The sequence below is a fragment of the Brassica napus genome, chromosome A8 (genome assembly GCF_020379485.1).
Source record: "Brassica napus cultivar Da-Ae chromosome A8, Da-Ae, whole genome shotgun sequence".
In the NCBI taxonomy this organism is placed as follows: Eukaryota; Viridiplantae; Streptophyta; class Magnoliopsida; order Brassicales; family Brassicaceae; genus Brassica; species Brassica napus.
Window position 1 is genome coordinate 20,282,286 of NC_063441.1, and position 21,497 is coordinate 20,303,782.

The window sequence follows — 21,497 nt, forward strand, 5'->3', positions numbered from 1 at the left end:
GTTATTTTTAAACATTTTTATGTGTTGGTTTTAAAATAAACCTACACATTATTTACTTAGGGATAATATTTGCGATTTAGTTGTTTTTTAAATGTTAGAAATTAGTAATAATATAATTGATTTGGTCAATATATATGAGTGTTATATTGATTTTCTACTAACTTTTGCTTAATCACAAATTTTTTGTAACGCTCTCTAACCATCACTGCCAACGAATTCTAGCATCAACTGTGCGCTGATTTTTCTGTTTGTGGATTTCATAATGCTGATGGCTTATGCAGTAGCTTTAGAGATTCAATTTTTTTTTAATGTATTTCACATGATATTGAAAATTACTTTCCTATATACTTCATCCGTTTCCGAAAGTAAGATGTTTTAGACTTTCTACTTATTCCACAAAGATAGTTTTTTTATATGTTTAAGATATTTGTTTATATTTTTAAAAAATATTTGAATTAATTAAATTCATTGGTGAAAAGTTATTGAAATGTGTATAATAAAGTAAAAGAAAAATTAAATTATAAATATTTATTGAATTTTAATAAACGTGAAGACTTTAGAAAATCTTGCTTTCGGGAAACATAACGAGTATCATTCATTTTCAATGACTCCAATTAAACACACATAATTTTGAAGCTGACATTTGCGGCCTACGAAAGGAGGATCAGTCTTAGAGCATCAGCATTAGTGAACCCCTTGGAAGGGGTTCACAAAGCATTTTTTTATTATTATTTTTTTTCTGTTTGATTTTTGTTTTTAAAAAAAAAAAAAAAAAAAAATTATAACCGGACCAACCGCGGGCCGCCACGTGTCGTGGAGCCCGCGCTACAGTGATGATCCAGGTTCAGTGCAGTGAACTTATAAGAGAGAGGTTCATTGCTTTTGTTTATTTTAATATTTTTTTTTTTTTCGAAAACTGTGTGAACTCCCCATGGAGTTCACTAATGCAGATGCTCTTAACGTTAGGTTCAGCAGCACAAAAGACAGACCAAATTTGTCCGGAATATATTAATATTGTGAGCCACAGTAAAATCTAAAAGTTGCTAAATCATTTGAAGAAATTAGATCTCTTCTCTGAGATGACTAGAACCAAGCAAGGTCGTCAGGTCAAAAGCTTCAGTAACGTATTGAATACACCTTTTATTAACACAAAGAGATTTTCTGCACCTGTAAATTCATACATCATCTAGAAGACTGAGAGCACGAAATTTGTTAAAGCTTTCAAAACCTAGGAAGAACATCTTGATGCAGCTGCCAAGATTTCATATTAAACGTGAGATCATCTACATGGTCTACAAAGGCGTAAACTCTACTACCACCATGGTTTTCAAAACCTTGGACTTCAAGGCGTTTGACAGTGTTCCTTCCGGGATGGAAGTAGAAAACATAAAATGGGTTGGAGTGATAAGAGTTGTTCATCAAAACAATTTCACCTGTAGCGGTCACTCCAACAACGGAAACAAAGCCAGTGCCACTGAATTTATCACCAGGAAGAGTGAATAGATGTTCAGACCAATCATGTTTCTCGACATCCTCTAGAACCCACATAGTCATGATACTCTCAGAATAAGCTGTCCACCTAACCAGACCTAATTTACCCTCATAGTTGATCAATCTTGTAGTATAATGAGTGAATTTATATGTGTCCATAAACTTGAATTTCTCAGACCGAACATCAAAGCAAACTATATAGAAAGTTGTTGCATGGAGTCCTAGAGCCAAGTAATATAGAACTCCATTGATGCATATCCCCTTGGACCAAGGATAATGGTCTAAGGGAGAGTAGATCTTCCTCCACTCAACTTCTCCAGTTCCTAATGTAAAAACATTAACAACATTGGTGCGAGATGAATAGGTAGAATTGGATGACACTACCTTGAACACCTTGTCAATAGGATCAAACCCTAAAAGGCTCTTACTGCCCGTCCTCACTATAGGTAAGAACCCGTACTGTCCTGTGCTAGGGTTGCATATCACATGCTCTGTATGCTCCTCCTCCTCCTCCTCATCCCTGGCCTCTTTTAAGATTGGCATACGACGTAAACAGAACAAACCAGAGGCATGACCACAAAATTTCAGCGGCATGTCTTTAGAAAACTTCAACTGAACAGCGGCATGTCTTGTCATCACGGTGAGGGGAGGAAAAGAAGAGAAACTCATTATTGTTTGTAGAGCTTTCCATGGCGAAGAAGAGACTAGGTCGAGTGGAAGACTTTGTTAAGAACAGCTCGGTAAAATATACACTGCAAAGTATGGACCTCCATTGTTCCGACACGCAACGACACCTCGCTATTGACTTGACAGGCAATCTAGAGAATATCTCGTGAATTAGTTCAACAGGGATTGAATTCATCATCATCAGACTCTGAAAGAGAGAGAAAACATAGTAGGTTACTACTTATCGTAATATAATTGTTCGAGACCTAGGGCTTTCATTACGCAACCAAACCAAATCGTGCATGGTCGGTTGATTTAGTTCGATTTTGGTTTAAAGGCATAAACCGGTCGACCCGTTGGGAGAGGCGTGCCTACAGTGTATTGAAAAAGGCATTCGCCTCAGACCCCCGATTAATATGACTATTTTTAGGGCCCCAAAATTTAAAATAATTTATAGTCTAGTGGTTTAAACTTATTTAAGAAAAAAACATTTCTACGAAAATTAATTAACTCATTTTCTGAATTCATGTATTTTTTTCTATATAATATATTCTTGTTATAAACTTATTTTTTTACAGTATTAGACTTGTGTATTTGGTGAAAATAATATATCATATTAAAAAATTATTTTTATTACAGTTGTAAAGAAGTTTATTTTTATAATTTGCCTTATGTCCCTAAAACTTTTCTCACGGTACTGCATGCACATGTCTAGCCTTGTTCACTGCTCCAACAAATCGCACGCTTTTCAAGCTATTATCACTTGTATCAAACAAATACATGTTATTAACTTCTTGTTGTGTCAAGTACTCAAGTTCATGTTGAAATAGAACCAATGAAGGGGAAGAGAGTTAACTTGGGAATGCATGACACAAGAAACAAAAGTTTGAAAGTATGACAAAGATTGTTGATTATTTGGAAAAAAAATCATTGAATACAGAGAACATTACAGCTTGAAAAACAAAAGGAAATAAATTATCCATCCATCCTTAGATGATAATAAATATAACAAAAAGCTCACAAAAAAATAAGTATCCCTGTAATCTAGTAAACCATAAGTACATCATAGACCTTCTAATGTGTGATTATAAATTTCTCACCAGACCATAAGAAGAGAACAACAGTCTTCAGAAAATATCTGAACCTGACAAACTTTTCTGAGCTCTACAAAACATTCCAAAACAAAAAAGAATCTTCAAAGTGTATAAGAATCTTCTCAACTCTCTCAAAAAGTCTTTTTTTTTCTTCTAAGCTGTGACGCAATCTTGTAAATAAGGATGGCTTGAGTTCAAAAACTTGAACCAAAAAGGTTTATACCTACCAATACCAATCTTTAGCCAAGGCTTCATGTTTCCATTGTAATGAATCACAGCCGCGGTTTCTATCAAACGGTTATCAATGTTCACATCGTAGCCTAACCCCAAGACATGCCATCTTCTGTCTAGCGGCTCGGTGAGACCATAGAAAGCCAACAGACCCGGAGGAAGAGTCCCTAGCTTCCAAAGCGTTCTCTCTCTGTTCTTCTCTTGCCAGTAATGGTACCTACCAGTCACGTTCGCTTTCCTCCACGCTATGAGATCGAAAACGTTCATACCAAAGGCCCATCCGCACGCTTGCGGATCAAACTTTGAGCTTATAAGCGGGTCAGAGAAGTTTAGGTACTTGTAGTAACGGTGAAAGGCTTCAAGACACGTCTCCACAGCTCCGTTGACGTTCCCGTGAAGGTCTAAGGAGAAGAGTGGAGTCAAATCTTTCTGAACAACAACGTCGTCGTCTAGGAAAACGATCTTTTCCAGCTGAGGATAGATCTCGGGGATGTAGAATCTGAGATGGTTGAGTAGTGACAAGTACTTTGGGTTCCTCACTTTTGGCTCAGAGTTTGTTTCTTGGTCTCCGAAGTAGTAAGCTCCCGAGTCTTTATCCAGCAGCTGCTTAACAACGGGAGAGTAAGAAGCATTCAGCCAAGAGAACTCTTCCACGCTTCTGATCTCTATCGCTGCCCCCTTGAAGTCATTACCAAGAAACCAAGCCTGCATAGCCTTGTAGCTCACTCGATTCGTCACTACGTGGAACACAAGCTGCTTCGGATGATCAGCGTTGGAGACGGTCGAGTTAACAGCGACAGAAGCAGCTATTACATTATCAGTAAAGATACAGAAGTGGTAGAGGTTGTTGTCAACGAGTCTCGGCGAGTTTCTGCTCTCATCCGCCACTTCACGGTGCTCAGTTAACCAATCTGACGTTAGCTTGATCATCAAACAGTGGAGGCTCTTCGGCACCGCCTCCGCAACGGATTGACCAAACACTGTGGTTTGAACCGTGGCTGCGTTGGCGCGCTCTTCGAGGGCTTGGATGTGAGACTTCATAGTCATCATCGAGGTGGCTATGTCGTAATGCGCGTCCTGCGCCTTGTAGATGAGAGATGACAGGCCGGTGACGATCGGTTTGGCTTCGTCTAACGAAATGGGTTGGCCTCTCATCGCTGCTTTGGAGAGGAGAAGCTGACATGTTCTGATCTTGGAGCTCAGCTCCCAAGCTAAGTGGAGATTGTTGTGCTCTTTGGCTATGAAAACATAGGCCTTGGCGAGCGTCATTTGCTCTGCTAGCTGCCTAGCGAAGGAGGAAGCGCTTGTTACCTCTTCCGTGAAGTTTAAACGAGGAGGAGATACGTTGTCGGTTCTTGTGTCTCTTTCCTATCAAAGAAGAAAAGAAGATCAGAGTAACTTCTCCATATACAAAAACATTTCTATGTAGACAGTATCATATGAGCTTTTTGCACTCATAGACTAATAACAATGTCAATAAGAAACTACACTAAGATTTAGTCATGCTATTGTGAAAAGAGCTCAACTTGCATTGATTCCATACATACACAGACCAAACTAATAACTACCAGGACCGGTCCTGGGCCAAGCCGGATGAAACATTTGCCTCAAGCCTCAAAATTTTTGAAAAAATTAGCCCCCAAATTATTGAAATCTTTCTTAAATCGTCTATAACCCCCAAAATCTAATAACCATTATTATCAGCTTTAAAAATAAAAAACATTAGACTACAATGACAGTGGATTCACCAATCTTTTTGTCAGCAAAAAGAATAAAGATCCAAACTTTTTAATAAGCGGATGATCATCAGAGCAAAAAAAAAAACTCAAAATCTCAGCAATCAATAGAGTCAATACTACAATGCAACAAAGAGAGAAAAAGACATATACAAGGTTGAGCTGAGATGGATCTTGCTGTTGATGACGATGCTGAACCATGAAGAGAACCAATCCAGCAACAGAGAAAGAGCCAAGGAGAAGCCATATCCAACTCAACAATCTCCTTCTAGCTACCCTCCGCCTCCTCATCTTTTCCCTCCACGGTTCCTCTCACCAGATTCTTCTTTACTGAAATCGATTTTATTACACTAAACCCAGATTCGAGTAGATACCAATGAATTCGTGCCGACAGAGGAAGAAGAATCTGTAAGAGAGTGAAGAAGAAGTGAGTTTTGTTGTGATTGTGATCTGCCTTTTCGCTTTGCTGCTTTCGAATGATATTTCTTCGCTGTCCCCAAAAAGAAATGTTAATTATTTTCCAGATCTGATTTAATTTAATTGGCTATTAAAAATGGATGACCTGTCTTTTTGTTTTACAAATCAGACCGGAACTAGATAAATTGTCTATTACCACCTTAACTCAGACAGTCGGTGTGTTAAAATAGGATTCGTGTCTTTCTTTCCCAAAACGCTGTCGTTTTTATTATGGGTGGAACAAATGGGCCAGTGGTCCCATTTCGTTGTTTTCTTTGCTCATAAACTCGCGACTCGAACTTTGGGCTTTTCTTCCCAAATAAGGAATCAAAATGGCCTACGTGGAGAAGGACATAACATGATTCGAGTTACAACTACAAAAACAACTTAAGATAACAAAAAAATAATCTTGTTAAACTATTCAGATAATGCATGGTATTATCAAAAGAACAGATCTCGATTAATTTAAAAATATTTAGCTTTTCGTTAGTGAATAATTTCTGTGTTTGCATCATTGGATTGGTGATTGCACCTTTTCATCAAATCGCATATTCTTCTATATGCCTAACAAATTAATTAGGTACGTAACATGCAGCACCAATCAATTAAGCGACTTTTCAATGCAATCAGGAAAAGTGTAATTAATCGCATAGAAAAGTTATTAGTGATCATATATGTTATGTTTTCTATGAATCAGCCAATCAGGTCTGTTGACAAATTAGTTGGATGTTAGATGTTTTCCTAATGCAATAAAATTACATTACTCATGACAGGAGAAGGAACCCTAACTCACAAGAGGATAAACAAACCCTAACTCCTCTTCAAGAGTGATTTTAATAAAATAAAATAATGTCAGAAAAGAAGAACATGAACTGCAAGCGAATATCAAACCAAAGAGGAGAAAACATTGAAGACAAATTCCCACTAGATCCACATATAGCATATGCATATCGTACCCAAAATAGCTCTTGCTCTATAGATTTCTCTCTTGTTGATCAAGATTTTTGGTTTATGTAGTTATGTAAACTAATAATAAAACATTTCAATAATTGCAAAAAATATAGATTTCAAGTTGGTCACTGAGTCCAGGGAAACGTCACGAGCATGTCTCGGGGGCATTATTTGTATTAGTATCGAGCATATTTTATTTAATTTTTGTTTCTTTCGCCTATGTACATTGAAGTTTGAACAAGAAATAATTAATGTCAACTGAAAAGGAGCTAACCTTGAAAGTTTATGATTTGATAAATTAAATAATACTCCACTGAGTATGGTTACCTTATTGAGTATTTTGTTATAATTTGTTTGGTGGCATTATTACTGTCACTTCATATGGTCCTTTGAAATGTCAAGAGTCTGGCGCAAGAATGTGGCACAGCCATAGAATGCCAACTGCCCCGATCGGTAATGAGTTGTGACGACCCACCACAACATACTCTTGCATAATTTAGAATAATATGGACTTTTAGTTAAAAGAGTATCAGATAAGAAGTGGAGAATTAAAGGAGAAAAAGAAAATTCGATGGCCCGGTTGATTACGTAGTGTACATGATCATAAAAATACAACTTGTTGAATAGATTGAATGTATAGTCGTTCATTCGTAGAAGCAGCACTCGCAATACTTAGATTTTTGGACTACAATTAGATTTATCGTTCAGATTTTCTTTGCAATAAATTAAACATCTAAACCAGAAAAAATAACTCGTTTGTTAAATTTATTCTTACAGTTTCCACTTAGGAGTTCTATTTCAAAATTGAGACTAAATTTTATGTTATTTTGGGAATAAGACTTAAAATATAATAGTTCTATTATATATTAAAAATCAAGTTTTATATATAAAAAAAGTTTAGTTTACATTTATTTTATCTTTTAAATAGAATCATGAATAAATATAGAACAATAAATATATTAATCATTTTCATTTGAAATAATTTTATTCTGATTCTATTTTAAAGTAAAGGTTATTATAAACTTTAAAATAATTTATTCTAAAACAGATTTTAGAGTAAAAGTTAAATGAAAATAAAAATGTTTTTATAGTTATTGCAGTTGTAAGAAACTAACACTATGCTAACAAATTTAAGCAAATACATTAGACCAGAAAATAAAAGAATAAAATATGGATATATTTTAATCATAAATTGCTATGATTTTGTAATCACTGTTCCTAGAGGTACTATTTTAGTGTTTGTAATTATTATTATCACTTTATATATAGAGAATATTAGAGAATTAGAAGACACTTTGGAAAGGAAAATCATTCAACTTTTACAAATAGTATTATTGAAACAAATCTCAGCTTTTACTTTTGTTTATGCATGGTGCCTTCAAAAGATGTAATGATAATGCAATTCTTCTCCTCTTTAATCTTTGGAATGTTCAAAGAAGGTCCACTTGCTTTCTGTCGGTCGCATACCTCATTAGAGAAATGACATATTTAAGGTATACACAACAACTACATATATAAGTCCTTGAAACAAATTAAATTATCTATATTGTATGTATGATTATATCAACTTGCTCGATGCACTAGTCATAGGCACTTAGCTTATGAGCTACCAAAGCAGTAGTGTTAAAATAACGTAATTCTCATGTTCGGATAGGTTTTTGTTTTGTTTTGAAAAGAGGCTTAGAACATGTCAGGATAGTTACAAATCGACATTCTAATTTTACTGGTACTTGTTTTGCCTGTTATCGAATCATGAATACTAAAGGTCTAATATAATACACTCGTTAAACTTATTATTACATTACCATAAATTTATTCACTTCATATGAAACACACTTGAGTGTAAACATACAAAAGAGTAAAAACAATAAAAACACTCATATGACAATACAAGCTACATGCATGGTTCAGCATCGTCATTATCATTATTCATTATTATCATAATCATCAGCCTAACATATCCATCGACATGACATAACCATGATCATATTGAAATGATCATGTAAGATTCATTCATGCAAAATAGTTATCAATATCTTCGATATTGTCTTGATGCTCATAGACAGGCATCACCTCGACGTCGTCGTTCACGTCCTCCTCAAGAAACCTCGAAAGTTCTTTCATAAACTCAGTGTTGTCAACACTAGACTCTTCCAACATCATGAAATCTTCATCATTCAGAAAATTTGAGAATCCGAGATTATCCTCATTATCACAGTACATTAAACTATCATTAACGGATGCCTCAGAGAATGTGGACGGAGACGATGTAGCGTTACCGTTAACAGTCATCTGGCATAGAAGATCTGAGGTTGGTGTGAAAGAAGAGCTAGTTGACTTATCTGATTCGGAGTTAACGGTGACACTTGTAGTAGTAGCAGTGTGACTTGTAGTAGTAGTAGTAAGTGGGCCACCACTTCCGATAATCTCAGACAGAACACTTTGATTGATTCTCTTTCCGAACCTATTAGCTACTCTGTTCAAGAACTTAGCCGATGATAATCCCGGCTTCTCGTTGTTATTCTTCACCTTCTCATTATCAAGATCATCATCACTCGTTATAATTGTCTGAATAACGTTTTGCTTCTCTGGAATCTCGGGGAGGTTTTCTGATTTGTCGGAGATCAAGCTCTTGTGTGTAACCGGATCGACACCTTTCTTTATCAAACGTTTTTTGATATGAGTGTTCCAGTGGTTCTTGATTTCGTTATCGGTTCTTCCCGGTAATCCACGAGCTATTGCAGCCCATCTGATTAAACACCATAAGATTACACGATATTATTAGTCATGATGATTATATAAGAATATAACATACAAATTGTTCTTAAATTTATACATATATATAACGTATAAACCAAGATATTTTATTTTAGTTCAATTTTCTTTGCTGGAAAGTTGAAATATGTTTTGTGGAAAACATATATATATTTTTTTTTTTACTTATTTTTTGCTCATATTATTTGTAAATTATAAACATGGAGTGTAGTCATGTTTTTGTAATTATACAGGCAAATGTACAAGCAAAGATTTTACTCCTCTTATTTAGAATTCTAGAAAGTATAAAATAAAAGAACTAAAATGTGTTAAAATACAGCCATTTAAGTTATACCCCAGGAGAAAATGGACAAAATAATGGGACAATATACAAAAAGAAAAAGTTGAGAGAGATAGGGAGACTAACTTGTTGCCATGAAGGGCATGAAGAGAGATGATAGAACGTTCTTCATCTTCAGTGAACTCTCCTCTTTTGATGTCAGGTCGTAGATAATTAGCCCATCTCAGTCTGCAGCTTTTGCCACATCTTTTGAGTCCTAAATCATTTTACAAAATAATTTTATATTAAAAATCATTGATCAATAATGACCAGAAAGGCCAAAAATTGAATATTCAAATAATGCGGAATAAAAAAAAATACCAGCTTTTTCCGGGAGAGTTCGCCATCCACCTTCACCGTGACAATTGACGTAGGAGACAAGCTTCTGATCTTCCTCGGGAGTCCATGCTCCTTTCTTTAAGCCTAGTTCAGCTTTGCAACACGGTGTCCGCACCATTCTTGATTCTTGATGGGGTTGTTCTCAAGTGAAACAGAGAACAAAGAGAAAAAAAATGAAAACCTGAGAGTTGAAACAAAGTGTGAAACGGGACGTGTGATCATAAAGATTGAGCACATGATCTTTTGATTAAAGAGTTCAGACATCGGTAGATTCTTCTTATTGACATCTTGCTAGCTCGTTTGTGATACTAAGAAGAACACAGAGAGCGAGAAAGAGACAGAGATCTCTAGTTGCTCTGTTTTCTTACCACAAAATAGAGAGAGAGAAGCTTTAGTTTATTTTTTTCTAAGAGTTGTTTGGTTCACTTGCGAAGTGAGCAACTTTGAGGATGAGGCACCATCTTTATTTATGCGTGCTTGCAGCTGTACGTGTGGCTACTGCCAACGACGTCGTTTTTGCACGATATTCACACGTGGCTCGTTTTGATTCCTTACTCAAGATTTTCTTTTGTATTTATTAAAAAACTCATGCTAACTTTGTAAGTGGAATTTCGAGATGGACCTCTGATTTTTTCCATAATATTAAATAATTCATTTTCTCTTTTTTTGGTGCACAACAAATAATAGTACTCAGAGGCTATTATATAATATTTATCCCATGCATAAGACCGCCATTGGTGATATCATATGTGTCCTCCTTTTTAATTAGATTTAAAGAATGTTTCTTTTTTACAAAAAATAGTACTTTATTTTTTTAACTTACCTATACCAATTATATTCAATAATAATAGATATCTGCAACAATAGTAATAATTTAACTAATAGAACGAAATTACAAGCAAATAGTTCAAAGGTGTGAAATTTTCTAAAAAGGATTGAATAAAATTTCTACTAATTGAAGGGATATAAATATATATGTAGTGAACTCGAAGTAAGCAAAAAAGAAGAAGATATGAAAGTAAAATTAAACATTGGAAGCCCTGGTTAAAAGCTACCCAATTATTTGTTCATCGAAATTTGAATTGCTTATAGTTATTAGTATTATGTTCATCCCCAATATCAAATTTTCTTCAAAATTATACACGACATCTTTGTCAGATACAATACAGCGCCGCAGCATTTGGAACACCAATAAAATTATAGTATGTTGAATATTCTTTCAGATTTCCAAAGATATTTGTGTTGACTATATAGGTCGGTCCAAGACTAAACAATACATTTTACTTAATATGAAATTTTAAATTTAGTGGGAAAAATCAAATTTACCAAAAGGAAAATAAACTATAACAAATTGAAAATAAGAATATTTAGTATATTATATTATAGTATATTATATTAATTTTTATTTGAAAATTATAAAGAAAGTAGCACATTTAAAATTGTATAGAAATTGAAAATATGGTAAACTTCACAACAAATAAGATAATTTATACATATCAAAACCTTTATGGAATATCGGAACCATAGGACTTTGGAAATAATATGTTCAATTTGAATATCGACTGAAATATTACATATCGAAAACATGGTCTTTGTCAGAATGTGCACTCGTAAAAGATGGAGTGCGGACTTTTCTAAGTACGACTGAAAACTTCACATTTTTTTTTGTTAAATTCCAAAAATAATTTATTAGACATTAGACGACAAGTTATTAAAAAAAACAATAGGCGAGCGAAACACATAATTGAAAATTCGAGGAAGGTGAGTAAATTATACGGAAGTGGTCGTATTTGAATTCGATAAACTAAGCAACAACTTGGTCACTCAAACACTGGACTTGGACAAGATCGAAATCGATCATACCAAGAAAAACTATAGGGACCGAAGAAAGATAATGGCTTTAAGATTTCGTACAATTAGCTGCCACTCTTTTATTTCGACTAGTCAACACTTAACTTTGGGGTTTTTGTCTTCCAGCGACTTTAGATGAGCGATTTATTAAGTTAAGAACGACGACTAACTCATGGTCCTTATCCATGAGCAAAATCCTAAAAGACTTGGTCTAGTGTTACCAATCTGGTTAATTTTCATTAATCATAGGCTACATTCTGTTTTTAATCTGTTCATATTTTTATTTGTTTTGATGAACCAGATTATAAAACATCGAAACCTAATTCGAACAGCTTTTTTTTGCTACATTGAAGACAACTAAAATCATAATTTTCTCTTTTATGTCGATTCTTGTCTAGACTTTAAAAATCACAATTTTAGTTTACTATAAGTAAAATGAACTTTGTAAATGGAACATGTAAAATAACTTATTTTTCAATTAATTTTATAGAGATTTTGTGTTAAACATTTTGCTATGACCCAACTTTGTGTACTCATTCAACAAAACAAAGATAAGACTTGTTCCCATATATTTCTTTTGACAACTAAAATCACAAATTCCTCTCATGTGGATTCTTGTCTAGAATTCCGGCAAATCAGATTTTCTTTTTATTAATGGTATCTATGTAATTAAACCATGTGAGAATTAGCATAAACAATAAATATAAGAGATATGTACATCCAACATTATGCTCTGACCCAACTTTGTCTACTGATTCATTCAACATAACAAAGATAAGACTCGTTCCTTCTTTTTCTTCTGATTAAAGTATGCAAAACATGGTAAAGGCCTTTACTTAGAGTCTTGGACCATATTTCACATGCACTGAAGACATTACTAGTAAAAGAAAAAAAAAAGGTCATCTTTGAGAATTGAGAGTGTTTCACTGTTTCTTTATTCGCATGCATTATTGCCATATAACTTCAAAACCCGTATTAGTTTCTAGCCCATTAAGGCCCATGAGATATATTCAACACATATTAGGCCCATTAGGTTTTTATTCGCTGCCTATCGTCCTTATATTTAAGCGCGGCTAACACCAATCTAGGGTTTACGCACGCCACTGAGTAGAGTTCACCGCAGAGAACAGAGAAAAATGCCGGCGGCTAAGCAGAGGACCCCGAAAGTAAGCAGAAACCCCGATCTGATCAGGGGTGTCGGCAAATACTCTCGCTCGCAAATGTACCACAAGAGAGGTTTGTGGGCAATCAAGGCCAAAAACGGCGGCGTTTTCCCCCGTCACGACGCTAAGTCCAAGGTCGTAGCTCCGGCTGAGAAGGCCGCCAAGTTCTACCCGGCGGAAGACGTTAAGAAGCCGCTCGCCAACAGACGCAAGCCTAAGCCTACCAAACTCAAGTAAAATCCATTTTATTCGATTGGTTTTTAATTTAAATAGATTTGCGCGTGTAGGTTACGTTACATAATAGGTTTGGTTCATTTGTTGGGTTCTGTAGTGTCTAGTGTTTTGTCTTAGGATGATTAGCTGAAATGTCAGGTTCATAAGAGATTTTGCATCTTTATTACAGCAAGATCAGTTATGTTCTGTCTGCTTAGTGTTTAATTGAATTTTAAGCTGAAATAGATTTGTGCGTGTAGGTTACGTAACATAAATCATTTGTTGGAATCAGTATTGTTTTTGTGTTTGGAGGATTAGCTGAAATGTTAGATTCATGAGATATTTGCATATTTATTACAGAAGATAAGTTATGTTCTGTCTGTGTTGCAGAGCTAGCATTACTCCAGGAACTGTGTTGATTATCCTTGCTGGTAGATTCAAGGGCAAGAGAGTTGTCTTTCTCAAGCAACTCACTTCTGGTTTGCTTTTGGTTACTGGTGAGTTTTTGTTATCTCTCCTCTAGTCACATTTTTTGTAATAGTGTTTTTGGTTGTTTAGTGTGGGAACTTTGTTTGTTTCCAGGGCCATTCAAGATCAACGGTGTCCCTTTGAGACGTGTTAACCAGTCGTACGTGATTGGAACCTCCACAAAGGTTGACATTTCTGGAGTCAGCATTGAGAAATTCGATGATAAGTACTTCGGAAAGGTTGCTGAGAAGAAGACTAAGAAAGGAGAAGGCGAGTTCTTTGAAGCTGACAAAGAGGTTAGCAACACACTAATAAATTGATTATCACCAACTTGTTACAATCTATCTTCTTTGTATCATTACTGAATCATTTGGCTACTTAATTATTATAATTAGGCGAAGAAAGAGTTCCCACAAGAGAGGAAAGAAGACCAGAAAACCGTAGACGCAGCTCTGGTCAAATCCATTGAAGCAGTCCCAGAGCTCAAGATCTACCTCGGCGCTAGGTTCTCTTTGTCGCAAGGAATGAAACCCCATGAGCTTGTCTTCTAGATTTCATCTTATCGTTTTGTTTCCCTTCATGTTTCAAGAACATCTGTTTTCCCATGAGTTTTTGTCCCTGGATCTTAGAAATACACTCTTCTCTGATTTATATATCAACGTTCTATCAAATCATCAACGAATCTCAAGAAATTTTGTAATCATGAATTAATATTTAAAACGAAATAATCAACAGCAGATTTAGCCATAATGGAAGCAAAAAATGCTTATGACACCATCACTGTTTGTATCAGCTTTTTTAATCATCTACGCTAGGTCTAATGGTTGGCCCATCTTGGCCATTGCTCCGGGCAGGGAAGTCAAAGCAAAGACGACGAAACCGTCCGGAGAACGCTCGACCGAAGAAATGAGTAACTAACACCTTTGTGGAGAGCCAGAAGCACATATCGCAGAAAACACGTCAGCAACACTTACAAATGCCACTTCTTCCCGTCGAGCACTGTTGAATCCATTACCATCTCTATCAAACGATTTGAAAATGTCGAGTAGCTGTTCCGAGTTGAAGGATCTCCTCATTCAGGTCGGTAAGAATAGCGCCTACGAGCTCATCAAACTCCACGAAACCGTTGTCGTTTGAGTCCATACTTGCTAACAAAACGTGGATTTGGTCGCCGGATGGTTTGAGACCGAGTGACCGGAGAAGTGCCGCGAGTTCTAAGATGGTTAGCTTCCATCTCCGTCCATGTCGAAACGATCAAATATGTCTTTTAATTGTCTTAGCTGATTCCTCCATTGTCTTGTCTGTTTCTTTCGGAACACAAACTCAAAATGTAACAATCATTAATGTCCGCGAGAGAGATGTACGATGATAAACTAGAAATGGTTGTTGATTTTTTTTGTTCTTGATGATTGACGACGATAAAAGATAATGTTTATTTGTATTCTTTGTTTATTGGTACTGATAAAAATAGAAGAAAAAAAAGATAGATGATCAGATTGTATACGTATGGTATTTGGTACGACATAACGATTGTTATGTTTACTTGTGTAGCAAACATGACGTTGTCCGAAGAAACGAAACGAACGTATGTTTAGAAATGTGAAAACTAACAAATCATTAAAATGAACCAACTAACAAATGATCGTGTGCATGATAATTATACAATAAAAGGAGTTATGATTGGTTCGAAACAAACATGGCAATCCTAATTAAGAAACCAAAAGAGAATTAAACTAGAAACTAACCAACAAAGGCATAATAAAAAGATACTAACTTAAAACATAGTGATCAGGCACAGTCACTTTCGGTAGCCGCGAGATTGTTACGACGAGCACGGCAACCGCATGAACAGACGGTTATGAGGAGTACGAGGAGACATATGTTGAAAACCAGAAGATGCCTCCATTTCTCTCTTATGTTGGCTAACACACCCGCTTTGCATGCGTTGCAGTTAAAGCATAACTCCGTTTGCACGTTACTCCACGCACCGCAGTCACCGTTGTTCGTCGCAACGGTCGTTGCATTTTTCGCCGGCGGCATCCAGAACGTCGCGTTTCTGAACTGGAAGTTGCAATCCGACGGTGGCTTACAACAACCCGACTGCTCAAGACAAAACAAGAAATATAAAATTATCTCAAAATAATCGTTAAAAACCGATTTTTTAGAAAAAAATTGTTTCGATTATAACTGATTAATTGCCGGTTTTTTAGAACATTGGTTATACTTAAAAAATTTTAGGCAAGGAATGAAAATACCTGGATTGGAGACAAGTTCTTGTGATAAAACGCATCAGCGATCTGACTAACACGACCATCACTCAAATCATCACAAACGCTAGCCTCAGCGAGACAAGACCTTATACCAACCCATCTCTTCCCACCAACAAAACCGTTAAGCCAAGTCGAGAAGTCCACCGTATGGTACTCTCTATACACTCGACCAGAGACCACATGACCGGCTCCTTTGTTTGTCACAAAGAAGAGAAATATCGAGAAAATCATTAACGCGACAATGCCCGCAAAGAGTATGATCAAGTAGGAGACCATTGCGACATTCTCCTTGAAGCAAGATCCTATCACTCCGATTAAAGACACCAAGAAGAGGATGATCCCGGTCGTGAGGAGTGGTGCACGAATGGCTGATTCACAATCGGTCACGTCGTGATGAACGAACATGTAAATGGAGTAACCAATGGCTGATGCGCCCACTAACATCACTAACGTGTTGGCTAGACCCACAACGAAGTTGCTTACTCGAAACATTTTTGTGATTTTTGTTTTTGTTTTTTTCTCTCTAGTGAATGTGATTCGAATTTGATGATTATGTTTTGTAACGTTTTCGTGTGTGTGTGATTTTAAGAGTGTGAAAGAGTGAACGGTTGATTTTTGAGTAGTGGGGGATACTAGTGGAGATTATGGTGTGGATTGTTGACGGATTCTGTAGTAGTTTCTGTTTTTTTTTTTGTTTTTCAGAAAATCTATTTTAAGCCATTCAAAATTTTGAGAAGTAGATTTAATTCCTATAATCTAGGCAAACTGGTTTTTCAACATTTTTTTTTTCAATTTTCTATATAAAAGCCAGAAACTACTTTTGTTAGGTTTTTTAGCACAATGTGCGCTAGTTTTTTTTTCACTATTTATTTTCCATTTTAACAATATATTTGAGTATTAATAGCAATTTTATATATATATTATTTAAATTGAAATAAATATATATATTTATTCAAATATATATATTTATTCAAATATATATATTTATTCAAATATATTTATTTATTATATCAAAAAATAATAATTTGAATTTCTTATTAGAATCATTATATAAATCATTAATTAAAGAGAAATTTTTTGGGATATACATTTTTAAGTTTTTGTCACAAAAATAACACTCAATAAAAAAAAAGACCATAATAATGGTTAAAATACATTTTTACTCTAGGGTGAAGTGAAGTTTTTGGAATAGAATTTCAAATTTCAAAAAATTAAAAAAAATTAAAAATTTCAAAATAAAAAGAAGATATTTTGGTCATTTTTTTTTAAGTGCTATTTTTATGACAAAAGTTTAAAAATAGTTGTCTGAGAGAATTGCCATTGATTAAATTAATAATTCATTATATTGTTACAAACATTGCGTAACGTTTCTGATAAATTGAAACCACGATCATGCTCCAAGAAGAGCACAAGAATCTGCTGAAGTTCATACAAAGAATCCAATACTGCTTCAATAGCAAAAGGAATCCATTCACCTAAACAGAGAATATCAACTAGTTAAGGCCTCTTTAAGCTTTGACTTCCACTTGCTTAGGAACATGTTCAGCTGGCACCAACAACCCAAGACCCATTTTACTCTCACCACCCTTCTCCTTATACAACGGATTCGACGTAACGATCCGCACACCAGAGTCCTTGCTTATCTCCAAAACCTCAGGCAACCCATCCGAACACCCCTTGGACATTCCCACATCAATCCTAATAGCTTTATCATCACAAACACCGTTGATCCCACTGTCCTGTATCGTGTGCCCCATGATCATCCTCTTAACCCCAGGAATAGTCGAAAGCGCATGCTCAAGCGCCGAACAATCGCATTTATGAGGCCTTTCATCTGAAAACTTCCTCAACCACACCACAGAGTTCCCTCCTCTACAATACACAGGCGCATACCTCCCTCCTCCTCCTCCAATCCAACCCCTAACCTCCTCGTTGATCCTCTCGAGTCCATACTCTATATGCTCAGCTAAAAGACCTCCGTGAACAAACACCGAGTCTCCAACAACAGCAACCGTCTGGTTCTTGGACAAGAACCTCTTCGCAACGGGACCTTCAGGTCTCAACGCAGCGATCCTAGCTCTAATCCCTTGGAAGCACTCAGGTTTAGCACGTGGGAAGCACGTGGGGATCCCTTGGTAAGGATCTTTAACATTCTCAAGACCTTGGCACAAGCTCTTCATCTCGTTCCCTAAGCAATACCAATCTAACCAAACCTGAACCTCCTCTAATCCTTTCTCGGTAACATACCTAAAGTCACCTTCTACGTTCATGATCTCGTGGTTCCCGTTCATAGTCACGATCTTACCTCCGTTTCTCTCGGCCTCTCGCTTCAGCCTCTCGAGGAAGTAGAGGATCTTCAGCTCATCTCCGCCGCGATCGAGCACGTCGCCGACTTGAACCACCATGGTGGATCCGCCTGTCCATCGGTCAGACGAATCGATCAATCCGGCGAGTTTGAACGCTTCTTTTGATTTCTCGAGATCGCCGTGGAGATCGCCGATGGCGACGAGGCGGTCCGGTTTCTCGAAACGCGTTTGCGGGATCTCGTGCGGTGGGGTGGGATCGTGCGGCGGGAATGTGCCGGAGAAGGAGTAGTCGACGAAGGTGTCGACGAAGGAGGAGATGAGATTTGGGATGTTTTTGCAGATTCCGTTGGGGTTTGTTTCTCTGCTTGACATTTCTCGATGTGGGTGGTTCGAGTGGGCTAGGAAGCAATAATAGTGAAATACAATGCGTATATGACCTGGAATTGAAAGAACCAAATCTAATTACAATATACCGAACCAAACCGAACAATCATGGTGGTGTACCATGACTAACCTTTCGATCATATGCGTTGGTTACTTGGTTATATACAATAGCTATTTTATTCGTACCGATATGAAAGGCAGTGAACAATGCCCAGCTCTTTCCTAAAAACTCAATTAAAAGGTAATTTTTCATAATAACTACTTTAATTTGTTAACTAAATTTTGACCCGTGCTTCGGAAGCGCGGGTTCTTTTCAAAATTTTAAAAAAATCTTATTAAAAAATCTATATATAGTGTATAAGTTTGGCCACATATATCCAAAACCGAGAATTAAACGTATATGATCTAGGGAAGGTTATAGGCAATGGGGAGAATACTAGAGTCTGGGCTGATAATTGGATTGGTACTTCTACAGATTTAAGACCACATGGTCCTGTGTTACCTCAAGACCAAGACCTCTTTGTTGCTGATCTACTGACCCGAGAAACAAAGGAGTGGAATCGAGCTTTAGTAGAGAAACTCCTCCCAGATTTATCTGATCACATACTGCAGCTACGCCCCAGCCTCACAAGCGCCCCTGACTCCACCATCTGGACACAAACAAAGAACGGGATTTACTCGGCAAGGTCGGGCTATCATACTACGCAAGTCTCTAGAATCCAATCGACAACCACACTCTTGGATAGAGAATCATGGAATTGGCAAAAGAATATTTGGTCTCCCAACCTTCTTCCAAAACTTAAACATTTTCTCTGGAAATGTGCAAGAAATTGTTTACCTACAGGAGATAATCTCATTCGCAGAGGAATTAATAGGAACACCACCTGTCTGAGGTGTGGAGATCAAGAAACCCTCAACCACTTGTTTTTCCTCTGCCCTTTTGCTACCAAAGTCTGGGAAACCGCGCCTTGGACTTCCACTTTCGACTCATCGCAGAGTACTTCTTTCAGAGAGGAACTCCAGACCTCTTTGCGTCGAGTCACGTTACCACCTGTGGGTACCACTTCCAACATCTTTCCATGGATTGCCTGGGGCCTCTGGTTGAGTAGGAACCAGTTGATATTTGAATCCAAAACCCTATCTCATCAACAGATCGTCAACAAAGCTATCGTAGCTTGCAAGGAATGGGAAAGCGCTCAAGGGACTGTACCTAAGCCTCTTTATACGAAAGCTACCCCTCACAGGATCCCTGACCTGACAGCAGATACAGTTATCTGCCATACAGACGCAGCGTGGAACAAAGAACATAAAGTTGCGGGTCTCGCGTGGATCTGCTCCACTCCTGACTCAATCGAAATTTCCCGCGGCTCCTCCCTTCAACGCGCGGTAGCTTCACCCCTCATGGCGGAGGCGCTGGCGGTGAGAGAAGCTCTACGACACGCTTCGTTGCTATCCTACAATCGCATCTGGCTACGCTCAGATTCCCAAGGGCTTATTACAGCCATCAACTCGAATCTCCCATCGATAGAACTCTACGGTATTTTATCGGATGTCGATTCGATTGTTTCTTCTGATTTCAATTCTGTTTCTTTCTCGTTTGTGTCAAGAAACCAAAATGGTCTTGCAGACTCTTTGGCAAAGGCCTGCCTATGTATGAACCCTTCTGGATTGGGCCTCTAAAGCCCTCTCCATTTTATTAAGTGAATCTATTTCTGTTGTTCAAAAAAAAAAAAAAACCGTACCAAACTAAAAAAAAATCGAATAAAACTGAATTTCATAGATAACCGAGTAAATAGTATATTTCTAGAACCAAAAAAATTGAAACTAAAAAACCTAAACCAAATGAGTACCTAAATTTTTAAAATAGAAATTATATACTTACAAATATTTATTATATCTAATTTCTAAATAACTAAATATCCTTAAATATTATTTATAAACCGAATTAACCAAAAAAAAACTCAATTACTGAATATTTTATTCAAACTATTAAAAATTATCTGAATTATCTGTAATTTGATATTTAAACTGAAAACTCCAAATTATCTGATATTTTTATCTATAAATATGTAATTGTCTGGAAAATAAGAATTGAGCCAGAACATAATTGGATCCAAATGTTTTTGTATGTTAGCCAGTTCCAACTTTACTACTGAACTGAACTAAAAACCAAAATAACCAAGTTGAAAAAATAATTTTATAAATACATGAACGGTTCCTACGTTTATAAAACCAAAAACACCAAAACAAAAATACCTGAACCGAAACCAAATATTGGGGAGTAATAGTCCATCTACATTTAATTGGTACAAAGAAAAAATTATATTTTTACAAATTATTTAACTCTTATATATGGGATACATATGCAATTTATAGATAAATTAAGATATAAGCAGTGTTTTTATATTCGATTGGGACATACGGTCGAACCGGTAAACCCGGTGACCGTATATAATTTGGATTGGCTTATGTTCTTCATAGAACCCAATTTATATGGTTCTACAAAATTCAAATTTAATGAAAACCTATTAATTAAAAAATTGATATAAGTAAAAACATGTCATTAACCCGTGAACCAACATCGTTTAACCGATAAAAATCCAGAAAAATCTTATTTTAAAAAAAATTGATAAATAGAGCAATGAAAGTTATATTGCTAAAAATTATATCCTTTAAAATTATAATGGCCTATTTGTAATATTTTACGTAGAATCTAAAGCTAGGTTTAAACCGTAATTGAGAAGATTATAAATTGTTAATTAAAATATATGTTGTTTTGATTTT

At 36.2% G+C, this 21,497-nt stretch overlaps 5 protein-coding genes and 1 pseudogene across 5 annotated transcripts; 1 reads left to right on the forward strand and 5 right to left on the reverse strand.

Annotated features, from left to right (window-relative positions):
• Positions 1 to 25: 25 nt before the first annotated feature.
• Positions 26 to 2,340, reverse strand: LOC125577162 (putative F-box protein At1g30925). Its single transcript, XM_048738115.1, has one exon. The coding sequence runs from the start codon at positions 2,158 to 2,160 to the stop codon at positions 1,222 to 1,224; it is 939 nt and encodes a 312-aa protein (XP_048594072.1). The 5' UTR covers positions 2,161 to 2,340; the 3' UTR covers positions 26 to 1,221.
• A 770-nt stretch (positions 2,341 to 3,110) lies between these two features.
• On the reverse strand, positions 3,111 to 5,739 carry LOC106361991 (hexosyltransferase GAUT11-like). Its single transcript, XM_013801807.3, has 2 exons — positions 5,372 to 5,739; positions 3,111 to 4,850 (listed from the first exon to the last, which is right to left on the reverse strand). The coding sequence occupies exons 1-2, from the start codon at positions 5,507 to 5,509 to the stop codon at positions 3,405 to 3,407; spliced, it is 1,584 nt and encodes a 527-aa protein (XP_013657261.2). The 5' UTR covers positions 5,510 to 5,739; the 3' UTR covers positions 3,111 to 3,404.
• Positions 5,740 to 8,398: 2,659 nt separating this feature from the next.
• LOC106361992 (transcription factor MYB51) lies at positions 8,399 to 10,506 on the reverse strand. The gene is made up of 3 exons (XM_013801808.3): positions 10,041 to 10,506; positions 9,807 to 9,936; positions 8,399 to 9,374 (listed from the first exon to the last, which is right to left on the reverse strand). The coding sequence occupies exons 1-3, from the start codon at positions 10,174 to 10,176 to the stop codon at positions 8,639 to 8,641; spliced, it is 1,002 nt and encodes a 333-aa protein (XP_013657262.2). The 5' UTR covers positions 10,177 to 10,506; the 3' UTR covers positions 8,399 to 8,638.
• Positions 10,507 to 12,964: 2,458 nt separating this feature from the next.
• LOC106361993 (60S ribosomal protein L6-1) lies at positions 12,965 to 14,424 on the forward strand. Its single transcript, XM_013801809.3, has 4 exons — positions 12,965 to 13,305; positions 13,676 to 13,782; positions 13,868 to 14,049; positions 14,149 to 14,424. The coding sequence occupies exons 1-4, from the start codon at positions 13,046 to 13,048 to the stop codon at positions 14,302 to 14,304; spliced, it is 705 nt and encodes a 234-aa protein (XP_013657263.2). The 5' UTR covers positions 12,965 to 13,045; the 3' UTR covers positions 14,305 to 14,424.
• A 29-nt stretch (positions 14,425 to 14,453) lies between these two features.
• Positions 14,454 to 16,931, reverse strand: LOC106359299 (annotated as a pseudogene).
• Positions 16,932 to 17,343: 412 nt separating this feature from the next.
• LOC106361994 (shewanella-like protein phosphatase 2) lies at positions 17,344 to 18,798 on the reverse strand. Its single transcript, XM_013801810.3, has one exon. The coding sequence runs from the start codon at positions 18,699 to 18,701 to the stop codon at positions 17,532 to 17,534; it is 1,170 nt and encodes a 389-aa protein (XP_013657264.2). The 5' UTR covers positions 18,702 to 18,798; the 3' UTR covers positions 17,344 to 17,531.
• Between the last annotated feature and the right edge of the window lie 2,699 nt (positions 18,799 to 21,497).

Bases quoted from the DNA above. Each gene is read 5' to 3' on its own strand.
- LOC125577162 (XM_048738115.1), bottom strand. From the start codon at position 2,160: ATGAGTTTCTCTTCTTTTCCTCCCCTCACCGTGATGACAAGACATGCC.
- LOC106361991 (XM_013801807.3), bottom strand. From the start codon at position 5,509: ATGAGGAGGCGGAGGGTAGCTAGAAGGAGATTGTTGAGTTGGATATGG. The intron at 4,851-5,371 runs GTATATGTCTTT...CTTCTTTGATAG, and splicing joins ATCCATCTCAGCTCAACCTT to GAAAGAGACACAAGAACCGA.
- LOC106361992 (XM_013801808.3), bottom strand. From the start codon at position 10,176: ATGGTGCGGACACCGTGTTGCAAAGCTGAACTAGGCTTAAAGAAAGGA. The intron at 9,937-10,040 runs GTATTTTTTTTT...AAAATGATTTAG, and splicing joins AACTCTCCCGGAAAAAGCTG to GACTCAAAAGATGTGGCAAA. The intron at 9,375-9,806 runs GTTAGTCTCCCT...GTGTTTAATCAG, and splicing joins CATGCCCTTCATGGCAACAA to ATGGGCTGCAATAGCTCGTG.
- LOC106361993 (XM_013801809.3), top strand. From the start codon at position 13,046: ATGCCGGCGGCTAAGCAGAGGACCCCGAAAGTAAGCAGAAACCCCGAT. The intron at 13,783-13,867 runs GTGAGTTTTTGT...GTTTGTTTCCAG, and splicing joins TGGTTTGCTTTTGGTTACTG to GGCCATTCAAGATCAACGGT. The intron at 14,050-14,148 runs GTTAGCAACACA...TATTATAATTAG, and splicing joins TCTTTGAAGCTGACAAAGAG to GCGAAGAAAGAGTTCCCACA.
- LOC106361994 (XM_013801810.3), bottom strand. From the start codon at position 18,701: ATGTCAAGCAGAGAAACAAACCCCAACGGAATCTGCAAAAACATCCCA.